The sequence below is a fragment of the Lygodium microphyllum genome, chromosome 7 (genome assembly GCF_053477565.2).
Source record: "Lygodium microphyllum isolate KBCC chromosome 7, Lygodium_microphyllum_v1.1.10, whole genome shotgun sequence".
Classification (NCBI taxonomy): domain Eukaryota; kingdom Viridiplantae; phylum Streptophyta; class Polypodiopsida; order Schizaeales; family Lygodiaceae; genus Lygodium; species Lygodium microphyllum.
The window spans coordinates 111,094,421-111,108,016 of NC_141141.1; the positions used below are offsets into that span (position 1 = coordinate 111,094,421).

Consider the following 13,596-nt stretch of genomic DNA (forward strand, 5'->3'; position numbering starts at 1 on the left):
AAGGAATTTCTTGCATATTTTAAAGATTGTTTTGCAGAAGACCTACCACCAGGTTTACCACCATCACGTCCAAAAGACCATAAGATTGATTTAATTCCTAGCACACAACCACCTTGCAAAGCACCATATAGGCACAATCAAATAGAGCAAAAAGAAATCCAGAGTCAAGTTGAAGAATTACTAAATAGAGGCTTAATTCGACCTAGCAGTTCTCCATTCGGTGCACCTGTACTCTTAGTCAAGAAAAAGAATAATACCTATCGTATGTGTATTGACTACCGAGCATTAAATAAGATCACTGTAAAGAATAGGTATCCTATACCTAGAGTTGATGACCTTATGGACAAACTGCAAGGATCTTCTATATTTAGTAAAATTGACCTTAAGTCTGGATATCATCAGGTGAGGTTAGATAGATCTGACATATTTAAGACCGCATTCAGGACACAATTTGGCCATTATGAATTCTTAGTCATGCCATTCGGATTAACTAATGCACCTGCTACTTTCAGTAGAATGATGAAATGTATCTTTTTGAAATATCAGTATTGTGTGATTGTTTTCTTTGATGATATTTTGGTGTTTAGTCAAAGTGAAAAAGAGCATTATGAGCATTTATCATTAGTTTTTCAATTACTGAAAGAAAATCAATTGTTTGCAAATCCTGAAAAGAAGGTATTTTTTAAGACAGAAATTGAGTATTTGGGTCATATTGTATCAAAAGAAGGAATAAAAGTTGATCCTAAGAAAATTGATGCAATATTGCATTGGCCTGTTCCTAAAAATGTGCATGAATTACGCTCATTCCTTGGTCTTGCTAGTTTCTATAGGAAGTTTGTACGTAATTTTTCATTACTTGCTTTACCATTAACCAAACTTCTTAAGAAAGGAATTGTTTATCAATGGACTGAAACTCAGCAGAAATCCTTTGACTTACTGAAATGTGCACTAACTAATGCCCCTATTCTACAATTGCCTGACTTTAACAGACCATTCTTTCTAGTTGTGACTGATGCTAGTGGATCAGGAATAGGAGCCGTATTAATGCAAGACAATCATCCAATAGCATATTCTAGTTCTAAGCTGAAACCCTATGAGCTCAAATATTCCACTTATGACAAAGAACTATTAGCAGTTGTACAAGCATTAAAACAATGGAAGCACTATTTAATGGGTTCAGAATTCATGATAAAGACCGACCAGCAAAGCATTAGACATCTACTTAGCCAACCCCAAATTTCTGACCGTCATATCAAATGGGCTTCCTTCATTCAAAGCTTTCATCCTATCATTCAATACCAACCTGGAAAAGAAAATGTAGTTGCTGATGCATTGAGTAGAAGACCTGCAATTCATAATATTTCTATCATATCTTTTGATTCTCTGATTGCTATGAAAGATACATATCACCAGGATATTACTTTTCATTCTGATTGGCAAAAATTAGTTCAAAATAATTTCATTCCTGTTGATTCATTGTCATATAATGATGGATTTATGTTCTTTGAAAAGAGACTGTGTGTTACTATTCCATTCCGATATTTTGTTTTGAATGAAATTCATTGTCCCCCATATCAAGGTCATAGAGGTATCATATCTACATTACGCATGTTAACTGAAGATTTTTATTGGCCGCATATGGATGCAGATGTATCTAATTTCGTTTCTGAATGTTTGATTTGTCAAAGAATAAAGAGACATCATGGTAAACAGTATGGATTACTAATGCCTTTGTCTATTCCATCTAAACCTTGGGAACATATATCTATGGATTTCATTACTGGTTTACCAAATACTAAATCTAACCATGACATGATTTGGACAATTGTAGATAGATTTAGTAAACAAGCATATTTCATTGCATGTAAGAAAACTTTAACAGCATCACAAGCAGCACAGTTATTTTTGAAAATTGTTTTTACTAACCATGGATTGCCAAAAGTGATTATTTCAGATCGTGATTCTAGATTTTGTAACAATTTTTGGATAACACTGTTTGCAAATCTAGGCACAAAGATTGATTTCTCATCTGCATTTCATCCAGAAACAAATGGACAAACAGAAGCCACAAATAGCACTATTCTAGATCTTTTACGTGCATATACTATCTCTAAACCTCAAACATGGGATATTCATTTGCATTTATTACAGTTTGCATACAGCACACATCTACAAAGAAAGCACCTTTTGAAGTCATTTATGGATATAGATTATCTACACCTGTTGCATCTTTGTCTAATAGAATTCAGAGTGCTGATGATATTGCTACTATGCATAACAGTATTTTTGATGACGTTAAGGATATGATTGCTAAAGCCCAACAATCATATACCAAACAAGCCAACAAGAAAAGACAAGCCATGAATTTCAAAGTTGATGATTATGTTTGGCTTAGAATAGAAAAACGTAGACTGCAAAGTGTAGATAGACATCCAATTGTCAAATTAGCTCCTAGATTCTATGGACCATTTAGAATCATTCATAAGATTAATGATAATGCATTCAAGTTAGAATTGCCATCTCATTGGAAAATTCATAATACATTTCACATTAGTTTATTGAGACCATTTAGAGGCCAATTACCTATTCACCCTGTTTATGAAAACCCACCTTTGTTAGAGGAAGAGACCGAAATACTTGAACCAGAAGCCATCATAGACACTAACTACATGACCACTAGAACTGGCCGAAGGTATTCTAGATATCTAGTTAAATTTAAGAACCATCCTGTAGAGGAAGCACAATGGATGCACGCTAGAGACTTAAATGCTTTCCCCACTCTGATAGCTCCACATTGAGCTAATAGCAATTGAGGTCAATTGCTATCCCACCCCGGGGGTATGATGCCAGGAGGCATATTCTATGGTGGATTCCGTGAGGTTTTACGGTGGATTCCGTAAACTTAGATGACCGGGGCTCATACACAAAGAGGATTCTTTGTACGAGAAGTTGATGGGGACGCCTGTCCTTTTCGGGCATTTCATTAATTTAGTGTGTACATGGGTGATTCCATAGCGGGTGATTCCGCAAAATGCATATTAAATTAATAAACGTTTATGAGTTTAGAGTGCGCACTCGTAATAAATTAAGGTTAGGATTTATTTCTAACCAGTTGATTTATTTATGTAGCTGAAGACTGCTAGGTATTCACTTTTGTCGGTTTAATTGTATTATTTTACTAACGATTGTGAATGCTTCAGTTGATGTGTAGAGATAGCAGCAGTGGCGGAGGAAAGCATTGGAGTTTATCTAGTATTCGACTTTTGGATTATATTTTAATAGGCGCCACGCCTATATTTTGGTTATGTCTATTGAGACATCGATTATTTATTATTATTTTGTATGTGCCTATGCGCACGGATATGTTATTTCTATTTGGACATTGAGATTGGGCGTGCCAGACTCTATGGGCACCGTCCATTAGCTTTATTTCCTATTTTTGTAGAAAGCAAACTCAAAAGCTAAAAGCTTGTCATATTTTTGTAAATTGGGCTATTATTGAGCATGAAGATTGAAATATACATAAAATACATGCTTTGTGAATCGCTCACACAAGGCATGGGGAGATTGAACCCAATTTGTCTCTTGCTTCTTGTCATTCAAGCTTTTACATGGTTTTTTGTGCAAAAAGGTAGAGTTCATTGTTCTTGGGGACCTTCCGGGATTCACTACGTGAGCATACTGCGTCCGATCTGCGCACCAGACCTAGATCAGATGGCGGCGATCTCGTGACATTGTTCAGCCCTTTTTCTGGCCCACGGTAGCAACGTTCCACTCCTCCTCTCCCTCTCAGCCAGCATCAACCCTCTCACGCCATGGCAGCGATCAACACAACGTCAGAATCGTCGATTCCCCCCCCCCCCCCCCCCCCCCCCACTCATTCATAGCCGTCTCAATGTGTCGGCTTCTCTCTCGACGGCCGTGTCCTTCACAGCGGGTCGACCTCCTCCTCACGACGTCCCCCTCGATTTAAATAGGGGAGGGGAGGGGGTCCTCCCTCCCTACTTGTCTACTCCATAGCGATCCAGAGATGAGGAAGCTCCAGCAAGGAGCTTTGCTGGCCATTCTATTTCCCTCTCCCTCCAGCTCGTCAGTCGGCTCGGGGATAAGGGGGAATTTAAAAAAAAATTCATGATCCAATTTTGTTTTTATGGAGGCGGTACATGCGGCCTTTCAGAATATTACAGGTATCAATAGACATCAGTAGAAGCATCACAGAAGCCATATACATACAAATACATGCTATCTCAGACCTGAAATCTGTTGCAGAATATTTTGTCATCAGAATTTGGTAAATCTGATATCACCATCGTATCCGGAACGTGCCAAAATCCCAACTTAGACTCTTACCTTGCTTGAATCGGGTCCCGAATGCCTGAGATATGACAAAAAGAGTGATTTTTGGGCCAGATTTTGAAACAGGCATACATGAGATGTGGCTCCTTTGCCTAGTGAAAAATGCACTTGCCATGCAAATGGGTGTACAAGTTGAACAGTACCCCTGAATGTCCCAAGCTAGCCTATACGGCCTGATTGGTTGCTAAGGGTTTTTAGTAGGAGCTTGGTGTTGAGTTCGATGAAGTCTTCTCTCTTGTCATCAAGATAACTATCCTACGCTTGGTTTTGGCTTTGGTTGCATAGCTCAATTTGGACCCCTATCACGTGGATGTCAAGACAACTTTCTTACATGGGGACTTGTATAATCAAATTTACATGCAGTAGTCTAAGGGGTTTGAGGAAAAAGGCAAGGAACACCTAGTGTGCAAGTTGAGAATGAGCCTTTATGCCCTTAAGTAGGCGCTTAGGAAATGGTACCACAAGTTCGATGCTTTTATGAATTCCCAAGGATATACCCGTAATGATATGGATCTGTGTTTATACACAAAGAAAGGCTCGTGATGGCAGCTTTATGATTTTGGTATTGTATGTTGATGATATGTTAATTGTTGGGAGCACTCATGATGAGATGGATGCCTTGAAAAATCAACTCACGAAGAGATTTGAGATGAAGGACATGGGACTGGCCTCACATATTCTTGGGATCTACATCATGCACGATGGCTCTAAGGGTCTCCTTTACCTGTCATAGAAGGAGTACATCCAGAAGGTTTTTGAGTAGTTTCATATGCAGGATGTTAAGCCTATTGGCTATCCTTTTCTTTTTCATGTGAAGGTTAGTAAGGCTGATTGTCCACAATCTGATGAGTAGAAGGTCGAGATAGCCAAGATTCCTTATGCATTTGTAGTGGGCAATTTGATGTATACCACTTGTCTTGACATAGGATTTGTAGTGGGAGTTATGGCATCCTTAGGCTACACCTAGTAGTAGGCGGCATTGGGATACCATGAAGGGTATCATGAGATACCTTAAGGGCACTGCAAATATGTGTATATGTTATGGTGGCCAAGATACAGGAGTTGTGGGATATACTATCTCTGATTATGCAGGACATGCATGCAATAGGAAGTCCACGTTTGGCTATGCCTTCACCTTTGTTGGAGGCATTTTTTAAAAAATATCCAAGGTGTAAAAATGCATGGCCCTATCTACTACAGAGATAGAGATGGTGCAGCCACTAAGGGTTGCAAGGAGGCTCTCTAGTTAGGATGTCTAGTCATAGACCTTGGTATTAGCTATGTACTACCCTACACTACATTCGGATTCTTTGAGTGTCGTTCAGTTGGCCAAGAATCTAGTCTTCCATGTAAAGATAAAGCACATTGAGGTGTGCTATCACTTCATCAGGGAGGGGGTAGAGAAGAAGTCTATCGAGCTTGTCAAGAACAATCTCTTGCAAAATGACCTATATGTGTGTAATGGTAATGGCATTACAAAACTGGGTGAATTGCAGCTCAATGACCACCTTGATGATGATGGCGACATATATTTCTAGGCTTTGTGTTGGATTGTTCATTTTGTCCTAGAGGATACACACCTTCTTTGCTATTGTGATTCCAGTTGTGCTCCAGGGGATCTAGAGTACCCACCCTCGAGGTTCAACCAAGACCTTGACCCCCTTAACCAACCACTTGGGGACTATATGAAATGAGACCTACATGGGGCAATATAATAGCCTCGAGTATATGTATAGATAATTATAAGAAAAATCCAAAAGCTGCAATTCTAGGGGGATGCCCACATCAAGGTAACAAGAGTATCTTCGTCCAAGCCTTGATGCACCACACCTCCCGTGTCACTTCAATATGCAGGTAACGAGAGTATCTTCGTCCAAGCCTTGATGCACCACACCCCCTGTGTCGCTTCAACGGCCTGAACGACCCTCACCGCAACGCTTGCCACTCTCGCCATCGACTAAGCTTGAGGGTTCTCACATATATTCTCGTGCTAGTTGCCATGGGGCATCCGGGAGGCACCGAGGTGATTCACGTTCGTGAAAAACCTAGTAAAGGTCGAAGGTTTTATGTATTGATGGTTTCTTCCCTTTCTTCTCCAGAGCTTCTATAAATGTCACAGTTCAGAGCTTCTGTTTCGTAGATACCAGCACGCCCGATGTGTTCTCCCCAGGGCATTCTCTCTTTTCCCTTCCTCCTTGGTGCTCACATTGATGGCTGTTTCGGGGCTCATTACTGTGGGAGCGCCTGCTCATGATTCTTATGCCCGTGTTTGCTTCTCTTGCGCTGTGTGCACATGCAAACGTTCATAAAACTTTCCCATCCCATTGTCACCACAATTGCAACAGTGTGTGTGTGTGTGTGTGTGTGTGTGTGTAAGGTGCAAGTTCTGATGGGTTGATCATTCTTACTGGATTCTCCTGATGTCGAACATTTATCGTGGAAAAGTTTCGTACTTGAATGTGTTTATTGTATCACTTATGGTCATGTGTAACATTCATTCACTTCTTTGTTTCTTGCTAGGTGCTCTTGTTATGAAATTAAGTTATTCTGTAGTCATTTACACCATGGATGTTCGACACCAGCACCAGTTGCCTACATCGAGGGATACTATGTACCATCTTTTACAGGCAAGTATTGAAAGTAAAGACCTGGCTTCTGGAAAAACCGCACATTACCTTATGGTGAACAGTGGACTTGACACTATTGCAGCATTGGCAGATCATCTCATCCGACTTTTTGCCTTGTTTGGTAACTTGCTGGAGGCAAACTTAGTGTTTTGCAAGGTCTCATGGCCTACTGTTTACACATGGCATGCCATCATCACGGCTTATCTGACACTTGGAGAAAGCAAGAGGGCCCTTGAGTTGTATGAAACCATGCAAGGGGAGGGCATTCAGCCAGACAAGGTGATGCTGTTAAGCATTTTGAAGGCATGTGGCAATGCAGCAGCAATAAAACAAGCTAGGCTGGTGCACAAACAATTGATCCGAAATGAATACATAAAAGATGCTATTGTTCAAAGTGCGCTGATAGACATGTATGCTAAATGTGGGCTGGTACAAGATGCACATCAAGTGTTCACGGAGTTCTCCAGGCATGATCCTGTGTGTTGGGGTACGATTATTGCAGCTTATACCCATCATGGTGATGGTCATGCTGCCATTGAACTTTTTGAAGAAATGCATCAACATGATTTCCAGACTGATAGAATCACTTTTTTGTCTGTTTTGAAGGCCATTGGCATAGTTGGGAGTACAACCTTGGGGAAGTTGACACATTGTCAAATAACAATAGACAGCTTGGAGTCTGATGTGGTCCTTGGAAGCACATTAGTTGACATGTATGCGTAATGTGGATGTCTAGAAGATGCATGTAACCTTTTTGAGAAGCTGCCAGATCGAAACCTAGTCACATGGAATGCAATTATTGCAGGGTATGTGCAGCATGGACATGGGCGCTCTGCTCTTGATCTCTTTTGCAAAATGCAGCAAGAGGGCTTAACACCAGGAAGGGTGACATTTTTAAGCACTTTAAAAGCATGTACCAGCACAGGAATGATAGAGCAAGGCAGAATATTGCATGGCCATATTATCAAAAATGGACTTGATTCTGATACAATGGCTCTAAACACCCTTGTTGATATGTATGCCAAGGGTGGATGTCTAGATGAGGCGCACTATATATTTGAGGACATGCCATACAGAGAAGTAGTCTCTTGGAATTCATTGATTGGAGGGTACACCCAGAATGATCAGCCTCTGCCAGCCCTATTACTATTTGATGAAATGCAAGAGGAAGGCTTAATACCAGATGGGATCACATTTTCATATGCATTAAAAGCATGTGGTAGTGCAGAAGACTTACATCAGGGCAGACGGATACATGAGCAAATTCTTAAGGTTGGAGTCAAAGTTGATGTAGTTATTAGAAGTGCTCTTTCTGACATGTACTGCAAATGCGGGAGATTGGACGAAGGGTGTAATATGTTTGAGGAGTTGCCTAGTCGGAATGTTGTCTCTTGGAATGCGATGATTTCTGGACATGTTCAGCATGAGTATAGTCTCCTAGCATGTGAACTTTTCAAAAAGATGCAACAAGAGGGTGTAGAGACAAATGATGCCACTTTTACTTGTATTTTAAAAGCTTGCAGTTCCTTGAATGCTATACAGGAGGGTAAGACAATACATGATCAAATCATGCGCTGTGAAATGAAAATTGATGCGATACTTGGGTGCAGTCTTGTTGACATGTATGCAAAGTGTGGGGTCTTGAGGGACTCTCGGAAAGTGTTTGATGATTTACCTGCTCGTAACATTGTATGCTGGGCTGCTATAATCACAGGATATGTCCAGCATGGTATGTGCACACCTGCTCTTGAGCTATTTCAAAAGAACCTGCGCTGCTCCAGCCAGCACTGCCTGCTTGTGAGAATGAGCAATGAAAGCATAAAAATCACAACTGAACAACACTGAGAAGAATGAAAGTGAAAGAGTGAATACAAGAACTCTAACAGTGAATAAACTGGTGATGGAATCTATGACAATACAAGAGATGTACGGTACAAACCACATAGGTGAATGGCACATGTGGTGATGAGTAGTACCACCACTCTCCACAAGTGGATGTCTATGACAATACAAGAGATGTAGGGTACAAACCACATAGGTGAGTGGCACGTGGTGACCAGTAGTACCACCAGTCTCCCCACAAGTGGATGTGGTCCCATCAAACAAGAAGGGAGTGGAGTATATATAGACTCTAGGGTGAAACTGGAGACAAATTTGCTGCTGAACTGTCCATAAAGGTGCCCAATAAAAGCCTAATGAATAGTCTTAACACCCATGAAATGTACACCACTAACACCCTCTCTTAGATCATGGGTGGTTAGTATATATAAATACAAAATGAGGAACAAGCAGCCCCTAGTAACCATCACCATGTCCCATACCATAGCAATGATTTGTCAAAAACCTATACCACCATAGTAAATATAACAATGATGAGTGATGCTCGAAAAAAACACTCCAGCAACTTGAATGCACCACTAGAAATATGCAAAGACTCAAACTTTGGGTCGCGACTCCTAATCCAAAAGACATCTAAAGAAGTGCCAAGTTGATATCAATAACCATCAAACATTGATCATAGAATATGGAAATACTTGAATCTCCTTATTTGTCATCACTAATGCCTTGAAGCAGTACATCATGACCGTGGATTTCGCATCTTTGGCTAGACTATTGAAGTGTCCCCTTGTGGGAACAAACTAGGAGCAAAACACCACTCATTGCCCAAACCTCCCATCATGGACATGAAAGTCAAACTAGCTCTAGGATTTGAATCATGAGACCTATGTCGATACATCTAGAAAGCCTCCTTTAAGATCTGTCGCATTGTATGAATTCATAATAGTCATTAACATGCTCGACCTTCACCCTCTATAGCTTGCGAGTATGTGAGGAGTATCACTCCACAACGATAGGATAGGGATATGTTTGCTCCGTGTGAAGTCATGCATCGAAAGATACATGTCCCAGTAGAGATCAAGAAATGCTAGAACTTGCATAAGCACACCCAAATAGATCCTCTCTATAGTTGAAAATGCAAAACATTAATGCAAAACAAAAAAATGGAAGCGTGCATAAAAGTAGATGAACAAAAGCACAAAGTTAACCATAGTTTAGAGTAGTCAGCCAATAGACATAATAACCTAGAGAGGTGCAACAACACAACAATAGATGGATTAGCCTTGGCAACAATAGGACCAATTCCTATGACACTAACAACAACCAAAACACATGTTGCAACCATCTTTAGAGTAGATTAAATAGGTCATCCAGTTTGTCAATGGTAAACAAAGGGGCGAGGCAACGAACGAAAGGTTTTAGATCTTTGGTAGTGAAAAAAGCCAAGTGCAATAGCTCAGATGAGCAATAAAACAAGTTGCCCAACATAGAAATAAGTCACCTAGTATGTAGTAGGTTTGGAAGTAACAAAATGCAACCATTTGAGACTTGAAATAGTGAATAATGGTAGAACAAGGAACAAAAGCTAGCAACACTAGTCGTCTTATACCATGTGAGAATAAGCAACAAAAGTGAAAGAATCATAACTATTGAGCAATGAGAAGCATGAATAGTAGAAGAGAGAATACAAGAACTCAAATAATGAAGGAATGGGCAATGAAATCCATCACACAATACAAAAGATGATGTGTATAAACTATCTTAATGTCATGTGTGGTGACTAATATTGCCTTCATACTTCTTGTCTCTTAGGTTCTTTAAACTCCGTGGGTGGGGTAGCTACCGAAATCAATGCTGTAAACTATGTGTCTCCCCGAAGTTGGTTAGCCACGTCTCATTTTGTTCTGGGATTCTTTTTTTTCGTGGGTCACTTGTGGCACGCAGGAAGGGCTCGAGTAGCTGCAGCTAGGTTTGAAAAGGGGATTGATCGCGATACCGAACCTGTCCTTTCCATGACACCCCTGAATTAGAAGGAAAAATTAAAAAAAAAAAGGTTGAGGGGAGAAAAGAATTTCATTCTTTTCTAAACCCTTTGTACTTATTGTTCGATTGGAAGAATATTCATACTTAATTCATTGGTTCATCAATTATAAGATTGAGTATGCATCAACTGATTTGGGCATAATAGAAAATGGATCTCAAGTACATAAAGAAATACTTATCGGATAGCCTTTTCTCCATTTTTGATTAATGGAGAATAAAAAGTGACCAGTACTTTTTATCTGTTTTTTTTTCTTCCCCTCCCTCTTTTTTGAAAACCATTGAAGCTTTTAAAAAAAAGTTTTGTTCACAAGCACTCCTATTGGTATCTGCATTATTTTTTGCTTCTGGAACATCCCTCTCTTCTCTTTTCTCGGAGAGGGACGTTTTAGCCTTAGTAAGAATTATTTGTCTTTAGTTTCTATTGGGAATATGGCTTTCAATAAGACAAAACCTTCACTCATGTGTGATTCTTTTACGTTGACGTGCGTATCATCTCACATGTTGGGAGATTAACGGGTGGAGTGAAAAAAAAGTCCCTTCACTTATCCTCTGCAACTATCTTATTGAATGGCTCTATTCCATATAGCTAAAAAAGATTTTTCTTTAGTTTTTCTTTCAATTTCTAACTATTTTGCGTTGGATTCCTCGCATCCATCCATTCATATCATCTCTCATTTTTTGGAAACTATGGGTGTATGATATAGAATTAGTATCTCAAAGAATTTGGGATATCAAAGTAAAAGAGTCCCAATTGATCGTGTTAGGACATTAGTATAGTGCTACTAGCAAAACTATCCCCTATTCTAATGTATAGTAGGAGAGAGAGGGATTCGAACCCTCGATAGCATTTCAGCACTATGCCAGTTTTCAAGACTGGAGCCATGAACCACTCGGCCATCTCTCCCAAATGAACATATTGAATATTTGGAATACGCATTGATTCTTTCACAGAAAATAGAGATTGAATCGGTACAAAATTCTCTCGACATACAAATAGGTGTGTGTGTGTGTGTGTGTGTGTGTGTGTGTGTGTGTGTGTATTGCATTGATATTTCTCTCAACATACAGATAGGTATATAATCGATAGCCAATCTCTTTAATATCACTTTTTTTAGCCAACTCTTCAATAATTTTTGATTGATCATTTGAAAAGGAAGCGTAAGACCATTCTGTGTTTTGAATAACGAGGGTTGGTGATACAAAAAGAGTTGCGTAAGCCGCCAGGGTAATACCAAACTCTTTGGTTGGATAGGAATTGGATCCTACTGTTTTATCGGTGAGCATTACAGCAAAAACAATTAAAACATTTATAGCTCCTACATAAATGAGTAATTGTGTGGCAACTACAAAATCAACATTTAGTATAAGGTAAAATAGGGATATGCAAGTAAGAACCAATCCCGACATAAAAGCAGAATGAATTACTTTAGTGAATGATACTACTCCCAAACTACCTGATGGAACACCTAATTCTATTAAGATGAAAATAAATTCATGAATTGATTTAGATAAACTCGTTTTACATGATCAGTAAAATAATTTTTTCTGTCTTCAATTATATTACTATATCGTATGAGTATCACATAAATTTTTAGTTACTTATTATTAATTTTATATTTACATGTACGTGCATAAATATACATGCACGTACATATAAATATAAAAACACGCATAAATTAACGAATGAATAACAATTAAGTATATAAGTTTGAATTCGTTAATTAAAAATTTTAAACTCAAATATATTCCCAATTGGTTTCAAATTTCAAGTAATAAGCAATTGTTAGGAAATTTTCAACCGATTTATGGAACCAATCTTTTGGTTCTTAACAAGTCAATTCATGGTATGTGTGTGGGGGGATGTTGAAAGTAACACTTATTCGACTTTCAAAATCTTCTTCCATTTTTTGGTAGTTCGTGGAGATAATCTGAATGCCAGGGTCTTGTTGAATAGAAAGGGGTAGCCGACCTAGAGCCACTTGGTCATAATTCAATTCCTGATGATCATATGTGGAAAGCTCATACTCCTCAGTCATTGACAAGCAATTTGTCGAGCAGTATTCAATGCAGTTTCCACAGAAGATGCAGACTCCAAAATCAATGCTATAATTTTCTAATATTTTTTAATTAATACTCTTCATTAATTTCCAGTCAATAACTGGCAGATTGATCGGGCACACCCGGTCACAAACCTTGCAAGCAATACATTTATCAAATTCAAAATGGATTCTTCCACGAAAACGCTCAGATGGTAAAAGTTTTTCATATGGATATTGAATAGTAACGGGTGACCGATTCAAATGATCCAGCGTGATTACAAAACCTTGCCCGATGTACCTTGCAGCTTGTACCGCTCGGTTACCATAATTTTGTAACTCGGTTATTATCGAGAACATATAATAGGCATTTATTCAAAAAATATATGTAATGAGAAGGTTCAATTAGGAGAAAGATTGGGAATACCGCAAAACTTACCTGTCCACAGCGGTTGGGGGCTCTACCGCAATGACAAAAGCTGAAGGGAAGTTGTCAGCAACAGATTTCCCAAAGCAATGGGTAAGAGAAATTTCCATCCGAGGTCTAAAAATTGATCTATTCTAACTCGTGGCAAGGTCCATCTAGTTAGGATAGAATAAAATAAAAATAAATAAGATTTGGCTGATGTAATAATGATATTCACTACTACTCTAAACGCACCAAGGTAGACATCATAGTTAGCATTCATAGATAG

The 13,596-nt window shown here is 39.0% G+C and overlaps 2 protein-coding genes across 2 annotated transcripts; both read left to right on the forward strand.

Annotated features, from left to right (window-relative positions):
- Window positions 1-6,251: 6,251 nt before the first annotated feature.
- Window positions 6,252-7,706, forward strand: LOC148033829 (putative pentatricopeptide repeat-containing protein At3g25060, mitochondrial). Its single transcript, XM_087681840.1, has 2 exons — window positions 6,252-6,379; window positions 6,877-7,706. The coding sequence occupies exon 2, from the start codon at window positions 6,888-6,890 to the stop codon at window positions 7,704-7,706; it is 819 nt and encodes a 272-aa protein (XP_087537966.1). The 5' UTR covers window positions 6,252-6,379; window positions 6,877-6,887.
- Window positions 7,707-7,838: 132 nt separating this feature from the next.
- LOC148033830 (pentatricopeptide repeat-containing protein At3g24000, mitochondrial-like) lies at window positions 7,839-8,828 on the forward strand. The gene has a single exon (XM_087680967.1). The coding sequence runs from the start codon at window positions 7,839-7,841 to the stop codon at window positions 8,826-8,828; it is 990 nt and encodes a 329-aa protein (XP_087537093.1).
- Window positions 8,829-13,596: the final 4,768 nt, after the last annotated feature.